Source organism: Camelus dromedarius, chromosome 21 (assembly GCF_036321535.1).
Source record: "Camelus dromedarius isolate mCamDro1 chromosome 21, mCamDro1.pat, whole genome shotgun sequence".
In the NCBI taxonomy this organism is placed as follows: Eukaryota; Metazoa; Chordata; class Mammalia; order Artiodactyla; family Camelidae; genus Camelus; species Camelus dromedarius.
This window is the reverse complement of record NC_087456.1, coordinates 32,085,380-32,106,128: the sequence shown is the minus strand read 5'-3', so window position 1 is coordinate 32,106,128 and position 20,749 is coordinate 32,085,380. Positions and strand designations below refer to the sequence as shown.

Sequence of the window (20,749 nt, the reverse complement as noted above, 5' to 3'; positions counted from 1 at the left end):
CAGAATCCAAACACTATTTGTCAAAATTATTATTATACTGCAGTATCTTTAAAGATAGTATTTTTCTTCCAGAAAAATTCAAGTTTAAAAAGATGACTTACAAAAACCAGAATTCCTAACAGAAAACTAAATTCCTATCTCAGGCATCCATTTAAAGTCATTTCTATATCCATGATAATACTATCCTGAAAACTGATAGTAATCTGATGACACTCTGAGTTCTCAAAGAGCACTGGATCAAATAGTAAAGTTTTACAGTACTGCCAAAAATCCTTAGTTTAAAATAAATATTCTATTATTCATTTATTTTTTACCTTCCACTCTTAACATGCAAGCTATTTCTTCAGCAAAATATGAATTTTCATACTATGGTATTTAAAAATATGATATTTAAACATCTCACCAAATATTAGTTGTACCTTATTTATGCCCAGGACTATGTAATTTTTATTATATACAAAAATATAATTTTAAATGACAGCACTGCATTTGGTCTGAGAAAAAATTATAGGAATAACTATGCAATCTTTATGTTCATAGTGCTAATAGATATTTTGGAAGCTAAAAATACCAAAGTTTTCTATACTTGCACTAGTTTATTTTGATCAAGAATATAGGTGATCAAATTCTAATTCAAGTAAATAATTTAAATTTCTCACCTCTTAATATACATATAACCACATATTATCAACTGGAATCGTATTAATATCTATTACCAAAACCCCTATAAAAATATTAACAATGGCAGCAGGAACTGCTTACTGACTGAGCATGTACTGTGTTCAAGCACTTTACATACATGATCTCATGTAATCTTTATAAATAACACTAAGGAGAGAAAGACTCCTAGAAGGGGTTAAATACCTAAGATCACACAGCTAGCAAAGCAGCGGGGTTTCTCTTCAAAGACTTAACCATCATGCTATGTTGTTTTCTATTTCACACGTGACACCTGCCAGAAGGTCCAAAACACTAAGCAGAAATGGCCTGTCTTCTATTCTCCTATTCTATGCCTACTCTTCCCCTTTTGCTAGAATCTTCAGGGCTTCATGACCATTTCTGCGCACCAGAGGGACACTGGGTGTTGGACACAAATAAAGAGAAGGAAAGGAGAGGAAATCTGATCCCGCAGTCATTTTTTCTCCTTTTCAGCGGGTGATGTCTGGGGGCCAGAAACGTAGAAAAGCTAAGAATTACTAGCTTAACTCTTGCTCCTTTGGGCACTGAGACACACCTGTAAACAACAGGCAGGTGGCACTTAGAAATTATGTAAAATGTACTTCTTTTGAAGCACAATTTCATCACTTTTAATAGATAAAAGCAGCACTGCATTTACTCTGTGGGTCAGTCAACAACTGGTTTGTGATGAGGCAGTGAAACCCGTTTAACCAGCTGATTCCGTCTGTTTTCAGTTTTTACTGCTTAACTACAAAATTTGACTATTACATTAACACACATTTAAGAAGCCAAAAAAATCTCTTCTATACATACATTCTAACATACCTCACAGAGCATCAGTGCAGCACTGAACATCACTCCTAGGAGACAGGTGATGAACACTGAACGCTAAAAGGTGGTATCTTGAGTTTCAGGAAGAAACCTGCTGCCGCATACTCCACCCACACACACAACCCCCCCACACACACACTCTCTTCCAAGCAGGATCTAACAGGAAACCTTACTACTTTCAAGATACGATTTGCCCGAGAGGGAACATTTCTGTATCTATAGGAACTGTTTCCCCTCCTTTACCAGCAAACGTCTGGGCTGAAGGACAGTTGGGGCGAAAGCAACTGCCTCCATCTGCTGATTAACCTCATAATTTCACCTTCCACCTGAATCCTACAGACTCTAAATCTGAATTTCACTTTAAACAGTATCCTAAACACTTAAAAAAAAAAATAAGAGAAATTAACATGATCACAAAAAATAAAAATTAAATAACAGAAAGCTTAACATTTCATCTGAAACTCATGATTATATGAGTTTTTAATTAAATGTTTAAAAGATACTAATTTATACAATATAATAAAACTAACAGGGTTATTGGCTTCAGTGTCATAACTAAAATGCAATTAAAAACATACATTCAAACACAGACAACAAAAAGAATTAGCACGAGATTCAGACAGCAATGAGAATCTTCTAACGTGCTGGCAGATTTTCTTTGGGAAGCTACTCCACCCTCAAATAAGAAAGTTCTAGGAAAACTTTCCATCAAGGTACACTACCACGCACTAGCCGAGCTAAGACAATCAGAGACCCTGTCTTTCAGCAATCTGAATCCTGACAGAAACACACATGCACTGAGGCACACAAACCTGCGCAAAGCAAATGGCTGGAGCTAATTCGTTTGAACTTCAGCACCCTGCATAAATTGCCCATTCATTCTTGCTGCCTAAATCCCCAGAGCTGCTATGGGTTCCTGTCCCTTCTACCATTTGGTTCTTTAATTTTATGAACTCACCCATAACATTCTGATACTTTTTTGGTTTGTTATCACTTCAGTTAGTCAATTTTTGCCTGTAACCAAAGAATCCTAAGTGACAGAAAACCTACTACTGCAAATTCTGCAGTAATAAAGTTGTTCTTAGGTCCTGTGATGACTCCACAGTGCTCTGTATGACCATGCCCTCCGTGTGCTTTGCCACCTGAGCAAATGAGGAGTGTAAAGGGATCCAAGAACAACTTCTCTGTTAAAGAAAACAGGCTGAAAATTTTGGAGCTGTTCATAATCCGTATCCATGGCCATGCCTTCCAAGACTACAAAGTAGTTTTTGTACATATAATACAGCCGAGGCTATGTTGCTGTAGATGCCTTATTACTAAGGAGGGGCCAGGAAAACAGGGTTTGGGGGTTTTGTTTCTCAAGTCACACCACCATGAGACAGAGTCAACGTGTCTCCCAAGTGACCACACCAAGGGCTGCTTGAGCCTGGTGCCATCGGAGCTTAGAAATTAGCGGACAGAAGACAGAACCACACCTTCACGTTTGCTATTTAAAAGTATATTCCTTTATCAGACATCTCTTCGTCTCCTGATAAGGGTTAAAAAAAAAAAAAACAAAGCTATGAATGTCTTCCTGGTATATTTATGTAAGAGACGGAAGAGAATGAATGACTCCTCTATACTGAAAAGAGAAAGCTTATACCTGGGCAAAACAAGACCAGTAATTTTTTACAAAAAATAAGATAAAGTTCTTAATCAAAGTCCACAAGCATATAAGTTTAAAGTATCTGAGTATCTTTAAGTACACGTATTTAACAGTATATTTAAACCCAGTTATCTCCTCTCATCTCCAAATTGAGTAATTTTTCATCCCTTCCTGTCTCAGTGAATGACTGTATCCAGTCAGTGGTCACATCAAAATATCACGAGTCATCCTTGCTACTTCCTTCTCTTGTTAGCCCCTGTAACTATCTGTCCCCCCAAACCTGCTGCACAAACTTTAAGGCCCCTCATATCACAGGACATTTCTAAGCAAAGAGTATGGTGCTAAAGCTCAAGAAGTGTCAATTTTCCTCAAAATAAATTCAGTACAGATGAAACTGCACAGATCAGATTTACCATGCTAAATTCTACAACTCTAATATTAGGCCAATTGAAATTCTTGAGTCCAGTCCTCCTCAGAGTTGAAGAAACATCTAAAAGTCCATTCACTTGATAATTATTTCCTGAGAGCTTAGGCATTAAGACATGAGCTGTAGATACCCCGATAAATAAAAATAATCATTAAGCTGTTGAGTTAATACTCCTTCGACAGAGAAGGCCATGTATCAGATCTCCATACAAATAAGTGGAAAGGACAACTGTGCCATCTGTCAGGAAGGAAAGACACAGTGCTCTGCAAGCATGTAACAGGGGATCTGATCTAATCTGTGTTGCCCAGGGTCACAGAAGTCTTCTCTGAGAAAATGTTTATGTTAACATCTAAGAGATAACTAGATGTTAATCAGGCAAACGGAACAATCCCCAGAAGAGCGATTAACAGGTACAATGGCCCTGAGGTTGGAGTAAACTATGGCACAAAAATAAAAGAGGAAGATTGTTAGGAGTTGATGCCAGAAAGGTAAAATTAAAGACAGGGACAGGTAAAATGACACGAAGACTTTGTAGTACGTATTAAGAATTACAGTTTTCAATCCCAAGAGTAATGGAACACCATTGTTGATACAGCAGCATTTGGAAGAAAAAAAAAAAAAACAAAACACTGAGGCTAGCTCATGCCTAATAGCTCCAATCTTAAGTGTCTGAAGCACACTGGCTGGAACATGAGGACAGACCGAAGAGACACATGAGTGACAGAAGACCAACTGTGAGACTGCTGCATAGTCCAGGGAAGACACAAAAACGGCTGGGCCAGGAAGGATGGTAGTGACGTGGAGATAAGGAATTCCAGAGAGGTCAGGAGGAAAGGCCTTCACGATGTGTGGATTCTGGAGGTGAGGGAGAGGGGGTAAGTGGCCTAAGATCCTGGCGGGGGGACTGAGGGGATGCGGCACCATTTACCAAGAAAGTAAACACTGTATAAGAACCTGATTCACCAAGGAGAATAAAATAAAGAGCCACTAAAATAACGTATAAAAGGACTGCCTAGTGGCACTGAGGGACTATGTACTGCAAAGCATCAACAATAATAAATTTTAACTACTCTACAAGCGTATGAAAGAATGGAAGGTAACTAAAATTATACGTGTAATATGAGTTTAAGAAACATTCATTCAATAACTACTTTTCAAGCAACATCTATGGCCCAGTACTCTGTTCTCAGCCCTGGGGATATGGTGAAGGGAAAGAAAGATGTGGTTCCTACCTTCAGAACCTCATATTCGAAGAAAATTGTCAATGTAAACAAACAAACAGGAATATGAGAAGAAAAAAAACAGGGACGTCTTCCTGGAAAAGTGGCCTTTAAACTGAGATCTGCATTTTGAAGAGCCAGTCTTATTCAGAGCAAGAGGAAGAATGATCCAGGCAAACAGAACTTCAAACAAACACAAAGGCCAGAAGGTTGAGAAGAACTTGACAAGTTCATAGAAAAAACAGAAAAAAGCCAGTGAAGCAGAACCGAAGCTAGGAAGGCCTTTCTTAGCAACTTTACTCTACAGCAGAAGGTTATGGATAGAATTCAGAGGGTCCCTCATTTGGATGTGAAAAAAATTCATAATTTTATTTTCACCAACCTCTAACAGAAATTGACATTTCCTTCTTTCATGAATGTAGGCAACAAACCACACTACTATTAACAGCGGTTGTGACTGTCCCCAATGGAAATCAAGTACTTTCATATCACATTACAACTCTTACAGATATCCTGAAATACTGTGTATGTTCACACTTAAAAATTCTCGCACTTATTAGATTTGTCACTGGGTCTTGTTATATAATGCATTAGTAAAAGCAGCACAAAGCACCATATCATAAATTTGTATTTCTCAAATATCTTTATAATTTTATTTCAATATAACTGGCTTTCTTTGTTACCTTATGTATTTTATTTTATGCATTGGAACACTATACAGAGAGAGAACTCAAAGGATTCTACTAAGTGGGTCTACAGCACAAAAAAAAAAAAAAAGAACATCTTATCTAGAATAAAAGAAATGTAAGTCTATCAACTAAATGCAACTGTTGGTGCATGTTTGGGTTCTATTTGCAACAATTGAACTACAAAAAGAGATTTTGCAGAAAAATCAAGGAAACTGGAAAATGAACTGGGTATTAGGTGATACCTACAAATTATTACTTATTTTGTTATATGTGATAATGCTTCTGTCGCTAGGTTTTCTTAAAAAAGGCCCATTTTTTTAAGAAGTGCAAAGTACGTAAGAAGAAAATGTTAGCATCTGGGTTTTGCTTTACAATACTCCAGGGAACAGCTAAAGAAAAAGTGTTTAAAAAATAATTATAGAGTCTCTGTGATGAGTAGATAAAAAACCATACACTATTTTCTCTAATTATATTTATGTTTGAAAGTTTCCGTAACTAAGAAAAAACCCTGGCGGGGGTGGGAGGGGAGCATTTGGTAACCGCCTTGCAAAAGAGCCCCTCAGAGGGAAAAAAGATTGCAAAGAGGCACTGTTTGTTGGAAAAAAAAAAAAATAAGTGCTCCTTTCTCCAGGCTGATGATGTCCTAGACCAAGTCACCTAACCTGATGAGGGTGCAAGCTACCTAAGGCGTTTCCTCTTTCTTCCCCCACTGTGTGCAGGGAAGACAGGCATCACGAACACTTGCTCCGGCATTGTTCCCATCCTGTGAGAGGGCACCACCTGTGTAATGGCACTCAATTCAAAGAAAAAATAACCTACTCTCATTATATCAATTGCCAGGCCTAGAAAATTAGTTTTTGATCAAACTAGCACAACCTGGCATTAGAAATAGCAATGGTTTAGGAAAAATAGTAAGTTATATCTTAAGCTAACAGGAAGTTCTTGATAGTGCAAAGTTTTACCAATAAAAATTTAATTCCTTCAGTACTAAGAAATACATCTTATTTTCTCACTGCTGTTAGTCTGAAATCCAAATCCATCAGTAATAATTTTCATTTAATATTCCTGCATTTCCTAAGATAAACAGAAATAATAGTTTTAACTACAGTACACAGGCAATAGCCATTACGCAAACGTCTTTTAACACTTTTTAAATAAATCAAACTAAACAGAATGAGATGTTAGTCCTAAAGCTGAATCAGTAATCTAAAGAACTACATCATACCCACTTGGATAGATGAGTCAGACACACCAAAAGGAAGAGAAGTCACAAGGGCAAAGCCTGCCTGAGCAGTGACCGAAGCTGAAGGCTCCCTGGCCTTGCAACAGGTCTTCTTTTACTGAAGAGATGCAACTCTCAAGCTGATATTTCATTAATACCATTCCTCTAATACCATTAAGTGTTTAGAAGGTATAATTCAATATGTGCTCATTATGCAAGCATATCGTTAACACTCTGATTTTCCAAGTAGCTTCTCTGCAGGGAGAACATGTATGTGCTGGACAGAATAACTCAGTGCCCAGTGCCCAGGGCAGTTATATTCCTCCCTGTAAATTAATAAATCAGCATTTGGCACCTCAAATACTACTCTTTCGTAAGCCCAAGCAATGGATCAGTCTCTCCCAGTGCACTAATACTACCCAGTTCCTCAGCCTCTCTCTGGAAATGCCACTCTATTAGGCAACTTGGGATCCACAAAACTGATCTTTGCCGGGCAGTCTAATCCACCCTGCTCCTTACCACCAGCAGTGAGTGATGCTTTGATCTGTTACGTAACAAAGATGGTGCTGCAAATTCTTCAGGTACTTAGAACCAGACTGTATGACTATGGATTGGTCTTCAGTGATCTACAAGAGGGTTCCAATATAAACTATAAATGTAGTATGACCAGTGTGTCATAGTGAAGCGTGTTTTTATAAAATCTACTATCCTAGGAATCAACTCTTTGACTTTCATGGTAATTTGTAAAAATGTTATGTTGACTTGATTTTGAAATAATTTTGTGTTTGACCTTATATTCTTCTGCACAAACCTAAATGTTAAGGAACAAATGCTTTTTCAAAGACAACATAAAATATGACTTCAACCACAAGACAGCTACCTGAGTTCTATGGCATGACTTCTGTCTCCAATTAAAACAAAAATAAAAGTTTTAAAAAGCTTAGTTCCTTGGCATTTCAAATGAATATGTCTTCAACTTATTACAGCAAAGCACCATTCTGAAATTTCAAACAAGAACTTAGTTTTTAAATAGTAAGATTTGTCCAGGCCAGAAGCAACTAATCCAGTTTAAAAAAAACAGATATTTAAAATAAACATTTGAACAGTCACTCACAGAGGAACATGAGAAGCAGGAAAAACAAGAATAACATTATAAGAAACATCCACCAAGAAACAGACCTGGAAAAGAAACCAAAACTTAGAATCTAAGATCAAATGAGGCTGGTAGGGTATGGGACAGAGGGGAGACTAAGGGATACTGACTACCCAATAACTAGTAAGAGAAAAATACTGAGACACTAAGAAGATAAAATCTGAATATAAAATTTATACAAAAGATTAGAAATTTACTGAAGATTTAAATCAATTTATGAAGACCTAGAAATTAATACAGCAAACTAAAACTCAGCCAGCCAACAGAGAAGTACCCATGAAGAAAATATATAAACACCCAATGACAGTATTAACCAGTTGTTAATACACTAGGGTTTTTTTCATTTGAATGAAATGATTCAAATCATGTCATGAACTTTAAGTATTAAGTATTAATTTTTCCCTCAAATTAATGAAGAAAAATACATAAAATGAAATCATGTTTATGTTAAAAAATAGTAGTCTAAATACTGAGTTAGAATTTAAAATTGATGAAATATGTTCAATAATACACTAATTTCATTAAAATTGAATGGATTAAATAAATATGTAGTGATGAAGATAAAAAGAAATTAGAATAAAAGGCTATAGTGTAGTACATCCAAGAGAGAATATTAAATTTAAGGAAAATTCGAAGTTTGCTTTTGGGAATATCTGATTCATATATAACTGTAGCATTATATACGGAACTACAATGAAAAGAATTTATACAATCACACTGAAATCTCATAGCATAAATTTTTATATGAACAAAATACCGTAATATTTCCAAACTGGTTTCTGTTTTCTCCTGAACAGAGAAAATCACTTTGAAACAAAGTGATGTTAACATTATTATTTAAAATTATGCAATGGTTTCTAAATTATTCTAACATGTATGCCAAGAATAGTTTTGTCTATGCTTCTTTCAAAAATAAGTCTCAGGAAAAAAATTAGTAAGTCAGTCTTGGGAATTCTGTGATCATGGCATTAACTATATAGTCACTGGTAGAATATTTTTAATTTTAAAGGTATGTTACAGACAGTATTAAAATCTCTACTACATTTTGGATAAACCAATAATTACTCTCTAATGGAATGCAAAACTAAATTAATGGAGCTTAATTATATAGGCTTACACCAAAAGTACCATTCATTGTTCAGTGGATTTTCAATGAATCTCAACAAGATACATAAACTGAAAGCAACAGTGTAAAAAAGCAGTATTATAAAAATAACTTTTACTTTATAGGCATTAAAATTCCCTGACACTTAATAATATTTTCTGTATTATTATTCATTTTTTCTAAGTATATTAGCATCAAAATGCTGACTATGCTGACAAAATATTAAGGTAAAATGAGATTTTAATACCCTTAAGAATGCATCAATGTAAAGAGATTAATACCCACCCATCTAAATAAGTGTTCAATCCATGTATCCACCCAATTAACTAAAGTGGGGGGGAGCAGTTCCTTCTGTATTATTCAGTATAAAAAGTTTATAAAATATATGTAATATTACAAATATTTCTGTGATAACTACAACTAATTCAATGCTACAATCAAACACCAATGAAAGGAACAATGCTAAACAAGGTACACCTGAACACATTTAAAACCTTGAAGAAATCCCAGATTAAGTTACTATAATATCATTTTTCAGATAAGAAAACTGATGCCTAATTTGCTACAACAGAGAAAGAAATTTTAACAGAAGTCTCTCTTCTATCTCCCTATATCTAGCTATGCTCCAAATCTATAACAAGCATACCACTCTCAAAAAAAAAAAAAAAAAAAACCCAAAACAAAAAAACTGGAAAAATCACTAGGGGAAAACTACCATAAAGGGATACAAGGGAAGCTCTGAGTACAGAGAAAAAACACTGTTCAATTTCGTGATGAAAACTAAGAAAAGTTATGAAAATGTAGATTTAATTAAAAAATAAACAATGCACAAAATACTAATATGTTAACACTTAAGTATTATTCATGTAACAGGTAGTAAATGTACAAAATTAACTTTCAAAAGCTTAAGACATAGAGGGGTTACTGAGAAAAAGCATCTGATGTTTTGTTTTGTTTAGGAAGTACAGCTTCACATCATCGCTCAGGCTAACAGAGGACAGAACCACCCTGGCTCCCTGAAACTGAAGGGAGCCAACAAGTTCCGAAAATCTTTCAAATGTAATATAATATTCTCAAGCAAAGTAATATGCCAATCTAAGTGCAGAATGCAGAAAATTATAAATTATAAAAGTAATACTTCTACTTATAATTCTGTGACCACATATTAAAATTTCAACACTTTATATACTTTTTTGGATCTAAGTAAATAATTTAAATCTAAATAAATTTCTTTCTATACATGAGCTCTAATGGGTAAATGGAAAAGCCTAATGTAGTTAAGCTGTCACACATTTAACATGATAACTTCTTTGCAGCAATTTTCTCTCAAAGGATAAAGAACTTTACTACAAGATAAACATACACAGCTACAGTAAAAATATCCCAGGTACTGGAGAGGAAAAGGTTCTCCTAACATTTAAATAAACTAGTCCTCATAGCTTTGAGTGAAAATTGTTATCATTAAACATGTAATATTAAGTACATCACAGAAGATATTAGTTGCCTACATTTACATATAAGTCAAATTGAGATTACACATCAAATTATAAATTCATAATAAAAGTAGCCATTTATTTGTTGAGTCCCTTCTGTGCTAAGCATTTTACAGTGTCTCTTTTATTCATCAATAGTTCTGTGGTGCAAATTCTATGATCTTTATTATAAAATAAAAACAGGACTACTTATAGAAAAGTTAAATAACGTTCTCAACTTCATTAGTGGCAGAGTGAGTGGAAGAACTGAAATTCAAAGCGAGGACTGACTTCCAAGTCTTAAATTTGTAGTTTCCAACTGATTAACTTTTCTTTAACAAGCTAGCTCTGCACTGCCTTTATTTAGAGCAGGGATTTCAAACTGAAAGGCCAATTGGGCCTAAGAAGGAATTATAAATAAGTGAAGAAAGCTATGTAGAAGACAAGAGCAGTCAGGCCTGTGGCAACCTAGACCTCCCGTCTAAAGAACGCCGCTCAGAGGGATGTGGCAGCCGCTACGCTAGACTGTGGGCCAGAGAGCTCCTCACAAGAGGCTGGAAATCCAGACTGTTTATGTGACATACTCTTACTTTTAAGTGCCAGCGAGTAAAACAAAAATTTGAATTACACGGATGTCTGATGGAACATGTGTGGGGCCACACTGAGACTGGCACGCTGAAGGACCTCAGAGAGACACTGGCTGCATCTAACTGTGCAAAGAAGCTTTCCTACATGCATTCTTTAAATCTACACAATAACCAGACAGTCCTCTGTCCAACCTTCCACCGGATGTGCTCTTCCCACCAGGGCATTTACTCCTGCTCTTGCTCAGCATCCCCAGAACGTGCTTTCCTGCAATTTTCAGGTTAACTCCTACTCAAACTTTAGCTCTTACTTCAAGTACTACCTCCTCAGTGAAGTATTCCGACTCCCACAAAAACCCTCCAATTTCTGGTTCTCATGGCATCTCCATGGGAGTGCATCTCCACACGCTTGGCACAGTCATAGTTTTATATTTGAGTGACTGACTAATGTGTCTCTCCTGCAACAGATGATTAAAAAAAACATGTCCATGAGAATAGGTCTGGTTTTGTTCACCTTTGATGACCCAGCACCTAGCACAGTACATGGCCCGTAACAGGCACTCAACAAATATTTGCTGAACAGAGAACAGAGGAGGAAAAAGGAAGGGGAGTCTTAAGAAAGAAAGTCTTAACGGACTACTTCCATCTTCTGCTGGCCCAGGCCCAGAAACAGCACCTGTGCATCACTGGCACTGGAGCACTCCCCAGACACTCCAAGCAGAGATAAACAAGGTGACTGACAGACAACCAAATGAGAACGAACGAAGCTGTACAGAACAGGGAATGGGGAGGTTACTGACGTTCCTGCTTAAGAATGTAACTTTGTGGAGACTGAGAGTCTGGATCCTTCTGAAAAGTGAAAGTAGATGGTGCTATTATTAGACCTCTAACAGAGATACTGAAGGGTCACACAACTTTACTTACTATCACGAAAATGCTTTTCCAGAAAAGAGATTACAAGAAATACAAAATCTGTTCAAGTTGCTTCACAATGACCTTAAAGGAAAGCTTTTGATCTGTTTGATTCCAGAGTACAAAAGGTTTCCTCAAAAACGATGACAGCAAGGAAACCAAAAGTCAATGATATTCAGTAAAAACAAAGAATAAACAGAGACTAAAATACGTGGCCTTCTCACGTGAACGTGAACAAGCGAGACTGGGAGGTTAAAGCAGTGCTCAGTAAAGGGTTTCCAAACCCTTACAAATAGTAACGATGAACTGTGGTCATATCTTCTTATTCCCTCTCAAGGGTAAGCACGAAAAGTTCCTTGCTTCTGTGCAAAGAAAAAAGGTCCTCATCACCTCCTTTTATTTACCATACAATGAAAAGCAAGGTCAAGTGGCATCTTCTTAGTCTAAAATGGCCCCTTTCACAAATGGAATCCATGAAAATACACTCTATGATGTTCACCATACTGAATGGTTTCTACTCCCAAACCGTAACTCCTAATACAGTTACACTTAAAATGATTCTATGCAAGTCTGGTTCTTTCCAGGATTCTCAACAGAAGGGAGGAAAGAAGCAAACTCTGGGAGTAAACAAGCCTGGGAGAGAGTCTACTCTGTCTTCCAATTAAGATATAACATGTATTAAAAATGATGAGATTCCTGCACCACAAAAATCTGTTTAATCCAGTATTTCTTAAACATTATAGAACCCAAGCAACACATTTTGGGGGTTGTCTCCCACCCAGGACAGCCTTCTAGTCACTCTTCAACACACAGGTCTTGTGCCTCTGCACTGCTTTGCACAATTCAACAGTGGACTGGAGGCCCAACTACATAAACTTGTAACTTTAAAGATACTTGGGCCTCTGTTGCTATAATAAACTTCAATAAATTATTACCTTTATGATTATGTTACAAAATACACTGGGCTTTAATTTCTATAAATTTTAATAACTTATGATTCTTATGAAATATTATTATCAAAACACATACCCCTTCTCTATAACATATATAGAAAAAAACTCATATAAAATTTTTCTGGTCTGTGTAAGTCAACTTACTAGTCTTACATTCAGGAGAACCCTGGATGTCTTGAACTTAAAAGACATGTAGATCAATCCTAATGCAGACTGAAACTAATTTTAGTAACTATGTATATCAACCAGGCATATCAAAAACCTGGAGAGCAATGGTAGCAAAACTAAGCTGAACATAAATTAGAAAGAAAGTCACATCTTTGCAACAAAGCCTTTAACATACTTTTAACTGCTTTGTATGGCTGGGTGGATCTCAAAAGAGAATTTTCTTAATTGGAGAATAAATTAGAAAGTTGGTGAAACTCACAAGCTCATAAACAGGTAATAATTTCAGAAGGAAAAAAACATTACGCTGGATAGGATAAGTTTGATTCAACTAAAAAAAAAAAACCAATTCTCAGGGTAATTTCAAAGCTTTCAGGTTCCAAGTTCTCTATGTATTATTCTCTTTCTAAAACTGCTAAAATGAATCAGGTCACAAGCAGCACAGATTCAAACTGCACATTAAAATATTCAAAGTACTAGCAATTTGACCTAAAAGTTTTAGTCTTTCGGTTGTATTCCTAAACAATGTCTTTTTGTGATTAGCTCTGTAAAATCACACACCATAGATTTGTTTAAATTTGCCTCTCATATTTAGGAACAAAGCCTCTTGATAAGAAAACAGCCATATCATTCTCACACAGTTTAATTACGAAGCTGTCCTTGGATTTCAGAAAAACCTTTCTGTAAAAAGAATCTGTTAAAAACTAACCCTGATTTTACTACTTGCATAGAAGCTTAGTAATTAAATTAATTTCATGGCATTTTAGAGGAGACAAAACCAACAACAACAATAACCAAAAAAACTAATTTTGATAGCTACATCAGGATAATATCATCAGTTCCTGATAATTCACCTGGGGAATGACCAGCAGGCAAGTTCTGTGCCCAAGAAAACATCAATGAATAACTCTTGAAGAAGTTAAGAGAACCCTCCACCACTGTTGGTGGGAATGTAATCTGGTGGAGCCACTATGGAAAACAGTATGGAGGTTCCTTAAAAAACTAAAAAACAGTTACCATATGATCCAGCAATCCCACTTCTGGGCATATATCTGGAAGATACTCTAATTCAAAAAGATACATGCACCCCAATGTTCCTAGCAGCACTATTTACAATAGCCAAGACGTGGAAGCAACCTAAATGTCCATCAACAGATGACTGGATAAATATTACATTGTATATTTATACAATGGAATACTACTCAGCCATAAAAAAGAAATGCCATTTGCAGCAACATGGATGGACCTGGAAATGGTTGTTCCAAGTGAAGTTATCCAGAAAGAGAAAAAAATATCATATGATACCACTTATATGTGGACTCTAAAATAAGACACAAATGAATTCATTAATGAAACAAAAATAGACTCACAGAAATAGAAAACAAACTATGGTTACCAAAGGGGAATGGGGATGGGAAGAAATAAATTAGGAGTTTGGGATTAGCAGATACAAACTACAATACACAAAACAGATAAACAACAAGGTCCTACTGTATAGTACAGGGAACTATATTCAATATTCTGTAATAAACCACAATGCAAAAGAATATGTGTATATAACTGAATCACTCTGCTGTACAGCAGAAAATAGCACAATATTATAAATCAACTGCACTGCAATTAAAAAAAAAAGAATTTAAGTTAAAACTGACAGCTATGAGTCACCTTCTGAAGAAAGGAAAAACTCGGCAGATGTTGTAATGGGTATCACTTAATCTTTTACCACTCTTCCCTCATCCACTCAACTCTCGAGACACTGGCCTTCATGTAGTTGCTCCATGGGGCCCAATCATGACCTCTGTGTGTCTTTCATGGAATGGTCTCCACCAGGTTTCTGCTCAGATGTCACCTCCTCAGAGAAGTCCTGTGACTCCTCCCTCTGAAGAAGCCTTGTCTGTCTTATTCACAGCAATCACCCCAGCAACCACAACAGGGTCTGACACAAGTACCCCATAAGTACTTGCTGAATGAATGAATGAGTCCACATACAACTTCAAAAATATAAAGCCAATCTGAAGACAATTTAAAAATAAGTATATGAGCAAAATACAGATGAAGAAAGACAAATACCATATAATTTCACTCATGTGGAAACTAAAAAAACCAAAACAACAAACAAACAAAACAAAAACTCATAAATACAGAGATCAGTGCATAGATTAGTGTTACTGGGGGATAGGTGTTTGGGAGGTGAGTGAAACAGGTGAAGGGGGTCAACTGTATGGTGACAGGCGGTAACTAGACTTGTGGTGGTGATCGCTCTGTAGTGCATAGACATGTCAGATTATAATGCTATACATCTGAAACTTATTTTTTTTTTAAATACAGCTTGGTCAGATCATTTAGAAATAATTATCTTCAGGAGACTAAAAAATAAAAAAGAAAGTTTGCTAAAAGGGAACCAAAGGCTTATAATCATGGACATCAAGTATTTGGTTTTGACAAGAATGCACTTTGTAGCATTACTTCAACCACCAAAATCTGTCTTCTTAGAGAGTAAAACATTGTATTTTAAAGAACATGAGATATTATGGCAAAGAATTCTCCCAAACTGGACCTTGTTACTTCTCACTGACTTGAGAACTCTAACCAGGTGGCATCCTACCTACTTGCAAGTTAATCAAAACAGCTTTTATTTACACACACTCAATTCAGTTTAAAAAAAAGACACCCATGAATCAATAATCACCGCACAGATCTGTCAGCACAGCTGGTCATTAAAGATAAATGTTTAAAACAGAAAATATTAGAGAACAAAGATGCCCTTCAACATCTGCTACTTACACAAAATGCCTGGAACAAAAGAACCTCCGCAGTCCAAGGAACTTACCGTCACAGACTTCAGCGTCATTCCATGGTAGGTGCCCATGGTGTCAATTTTGAAGCCTTCCGTTTCTATAAAGAGAGGGCGTTAACTATTAGATTTTATATATTTCATGATAAACAATAAATCTAAAGTAGTAATCCACATTATATCTGACAGTTCAACAGGATAACAAAGCCTTCAATCTATACGTATAAAGTTACATCACATACTTGTGAAGATAAAAACTTTAAAAGGAATATTAGTCTCAAAAATACATTTAATACACACAACAAGCCCAATATGTAGAAGCTAGTTAGGACTACCTCTACAACTGTGTTCAACAGTCATAGAGTTGGCTGGAAATATCAAAATTTAGACTGAATAAGATACTTTATAACCCCCAAATTATTTATTCCTAATATTCAATGACAGCACCTTTTAAAAGCATCTAATATCATGAGAACTTCTTCACTTATAAAAATCTGTGTTCCAAAATTATAATCATAGGCATATGTTACAGAATTCGTAGAAAAGCAATGTTGTAAATAGGGACAGGGGTTCCAGGACAGAATCCCAATATACCTTCCTGTGACGGGTCAGATATTAAATATTTTACACACTGCAAGCCATACAGTCCCTGCCACAACTCCTAGGTTTTGCAGCTGCAGTGCCAGAGCAGGGTGAGCACACGCAAACAAATGAGCACAGCCTGATGTGGCCCAAGGAGAATCAGATTTGGTCTGGGGGCTGTAATTACTGACCCATACTGACGTAATTCATCCCAAATGAGAAACACTGTAGTGGATAAAAGAATGGACGACTGTCTTTCTATGGCATGCATTCAGTACATGCCTTTATCCAGTAAATGAGACCAGCACACAATATTCACTACATCAAGGGCATATCCTTTAATAAACTTAAATGGAGATTTCAGATTATGCAGGAAAAAAGTCATAAATGTTAAACTTCTAGTTGCTTCTATCTCATTTTTTCATTACAAAAGTCAAGACAAATGAAGATTCCAAGAGAAATTATACTGACATTAGTCCTACCCTCTAACCACCTCGCTAACGAGGAAATGGTTCCCTACTGAATTACCCAGTCTATCACACAGCCATCACCAAATAAGTCTTCACACGATTACTCCAATCTATGCTTCCCAAATTCTCAATGTATAAATTTATTACTGGGGAAATATGATTTGATATGTAGAGTTTACCCTCTAAGATAAATTTTTGAGAAAAAGAATTAAGGTTAATAATAGCAATTATTTATAGATAGCTTATTATATACCAGTTACTATTTCTAGGGACTTTATATTAAACAACTAGTTTAATCCCCACAATAACCCTGGGAGGCAGGGACCACTACCAATACTATTAGCACTGTAATGACACACAGGAGGAAACGGAGACAGACTGCAGTTAAAGTAACTTATTGAAATTACTCTGTAAAATGCCAGATAGTATCTTCAGGCTTTGCAGGACACACAATCTCTGTCACAATTCAATACTACTGTCACAGCACTAAAAGAGCCACAGATAATACAAAATGAGTGAGTGTTCCAACAAAACTTATTCACAGGGACACAAAGTGGTACAGACACGGCCTGCAGACTTCAGTTTGCCAACCCCTGCTCCTGAGTTTCAGAGCACCCTGCCTCTCAAGCTCCGCACAACCATAGTGAGGGGAAGATAAAAAGTAAGTAACTTGCCTTCTTTTCCTTTGAACCTTTCCTGGTCATATCTGTTGTAGGCAGCTGGAATAGGCTGTTTGGTACGCAACGTGGGATCCTGTAGAAAAATATAATAAATATGAGTCACATGTTAATATTGTTTAAATTATTCCCTAAGACTCATAATAAAAACCACAATAAGGGTATCCTTTTCAAAGTTTTTCTTCCGATAGCCAATATGACAAAAGTGAGGAGTAGACAAAAGAGGGGAGTCTTCTGAAGCTTATTTTCAAGATACTGTTCACGGCTAGAAAATTACCGTCCCTAGCAGGGACAAGGGAAATGACCCCAAGTAAACGTACACCAAAGCAAAAGCAAAATTCTTAGACACTGCAGAAACAAAAGAGGTGTACCTAATAATTTCATTCTAATTGCTTAAATTTCTTTACAAATTAATAAAACTCCCTCCAATCATGAATTGTTTTTCTTTGACAAAAAGAAATCTTTTAATTCAAAGTTTACTGAGCAGACACTTTGCAGTCTTTTAACTGAATTCTCCAAATTATTAATCCTTAAATTAAATAAAACAATGACAAAAGATTGTCTTTTATAAATGTACAGTGTAAGACTGAAATTAACAAAGGTGTTATTTTTTAAAAATACTTAGAAAAATATGCAAATCTAATGATGTATACCTTAATTCACAAATACTTTATCTAAGACTCATACTGAATAGTATATACAAAATAGATTAACAAGTTTATACTGTATAGCACAGGGAAATATATTCAATATCTTACAGTAGCTTATGCTAAAAAAGAATATGAAAACGAATATATGTATATTCATGTATGACTGAAGAATTGTGCTCTACACCAGAAAATAGACACATCATTGTAAACTGACTATATCTCAATAAATAAATAAATAAAACTCAGTCTGCAAGAATCTAAAAAAGCATATCCAAGGAATAGTCCCAAAACTGCTTGGGAAATTCACAGTATTCATAAAGACTGACATAATCTTCATTTTATTACAATGGGATGCTACACCAATTATTATAACAAATGAAACACACTTATTCAAGACTGTCACTAGGTGTACACCTCTGTAGTCAAATGCCAAACATTAACATTTTCAAGTATTTTAACTATTATGGAAACACAGAATATTCACAGTCACGAAGATAATGATTGAACTGCTTTAAGATTTAATATGCATCCTACCAATTGCTATTCAAGACGTCAACCAATTCACAATTACAAGCACGCTATGTTTTACCATGGCAACACTTGCCCCACCAGCTTTCTCACTCATCTTTAAGCCCCACTAGACTACAACCTCAGAGGCAGCACGACTGTGGGCCTCTTCATTCCTGTGTCTCCTTGTCAGCACACTGTCTGACAAATAGGAGACACTTAAATACTTGCTAGAAAGTCACCTGAAATATTTACCTAAATATCAGCAAAAAATTCACTACACCTGAAAGGTTAAATACCAAGATTTCATGAAAAACTAAAACTATTAGTTCTTGCAAAGACTGTATTAGTGCTCTACAAATTTTGATAGACTTTTAAAAAATTCTATATAAAATAAAAAAGATTTTACTTGTATATTATTTTTCCTTTGCTGAATCTTATGAAACTGGCTGGAAGAATTTTCAACAAAATTGGAGGGCATGTGTGCGCTTAAATACAGGCTATACATTGTGCATGAAATTTACTTTGGGAGGGTCCCAAGTAGCTCCTCAGAGAGTGAGGCCATCAAACCTCACTAAGTGCTAGAACTAAGGCACAATGAAAGGACCAAATGGCCTGTGATCAGGAGAAACAAAACACACAGATACCAATCATTTCAAAAAGAGCCCCAAAGTGAAAGGTAGCAGACATTTCTATTTTTAACAATGATTAATGATGCTCCCAAACAACAATGAATAAATAGGCCAGCTATGGTTTACCTAATTACTCAGAAGACTTTTCCTTATTAATCCTTTTCAGATAACCCAGGTATACCTCCAGTTAAGAATCACCGCTGAAGTCACTTTTAATGGCGGGGAGGGTTTTTATATCCTTCCGATACACTGAAGCAGCAAAATGTTCAAAACCTACTGATTTGAAAACTTTAAGGTCCCAGATCAAGACAGTGAAGTAGGAAGACCCTGAGCTCACTTTCTCCCATGAACACACCAAGACTATGACCACACACAGGACAACTGTCTCTGAGAACAATCTGAAGGCCAGGAGAACAGGCTTTCTACAATTAGAACATAAAGAAAAGGCTACAACAAGATGGGAAGGAGGGACAGAAACCCAGCCTAGTCAGAGAGAAAATGACAAATACCATACGATTTCAATTATAGTGGAATCTAAAAAAGAAAACGAATGAACCAAACAAAACAGAAACAGACTCACAGATACAGAGAACAAACTGGTGCTCATCAAAGGGGCTGGGCGTGTTAGGGCAAAACAGGTAAAAGGGATTAAGGAGTACCGACTTCTGGTTACAAAATAATTAAGTCACAGGGATGTAACATACAGCATAAGGAATATTGTCAATAATATCGCAGTAACTTTGTACAGTGACAAGTGGTTACCAGATCTATGGTTATGATCAATCTGTGATATATAGAAATGTTGAATCACTATGTTGTATACCTGAAACTAATATACTATTGTATGTCAACTATACTTCAACTCAAAAAATTAAATAAGCAAATAAACACTTTAAGATGCTTTCACAGTCACAATACTGAATAATCACTTTCATTAAAATTACTACATAAACAGCAAAACATCCCTACCACAGGTGCTGCATTTGGGGCTGGTCGCTGTTCAGGTGCACGCCCTTCTTCTCTGGCTTTTACTGACTGAAGAATTGCAAAAATGTTCTTGGAAAAATTCTGAAACAGAAATAGATTTTAATTAATAAGTCCACTTAAAATAAAAATATTCAGTAAGTTTACTTAATAAGCAATTTCAGACTAAGTTTTTTTCTATCAATTCTTCCCTGTTGTATCATTAAAAATTAATTATTACACAGATAAGTAAAAATCGACTACTACTAGGAAATTCATCCAAAGACCAATTATCATAAATTCAGTGTTATTCATTTTACTTAAAGTGCATAACTGGCTATAAATTCATTCATATTCTCTATTTATTTAAATATTTTAGCAGGAAACAGGTTAGCCCTTAAAACAATTAAATTGTGGC

At 35.8% G+C, this 20,749-nt stretch overlaps 1 protein-coding gene across 1 annotated transcript in view; it reads right to left on the bottom strand.

Annotated features, from left to right (window-relative positions):
• Positions 1-20,749, bottom strand: part of CDC73 (cell division cycle 73) — an 81,158-nt gene that overhangs the window by 42,814 nt on the left and 17,595 nt on the right. Inside the window, exons 8-10 of the mRNA XM_031438359.2 lie at positions 20,338-20,436; positions 17,577-17,655; positions 15,887-15,951 (exon numbers count right to left, since the gene is read on the bottom strand). Coding sequence (XP_031294219.2) covers positions 15,887-15,951; positions 17,577-17,655; positions 20,338-20,436 — 243 coding nt within the window. The remainder of the gene's footprint in view (positions 1-15,886; positions 15,952-17,576; positions 17,656-20,337; positions 20,437-20,749) is intronic.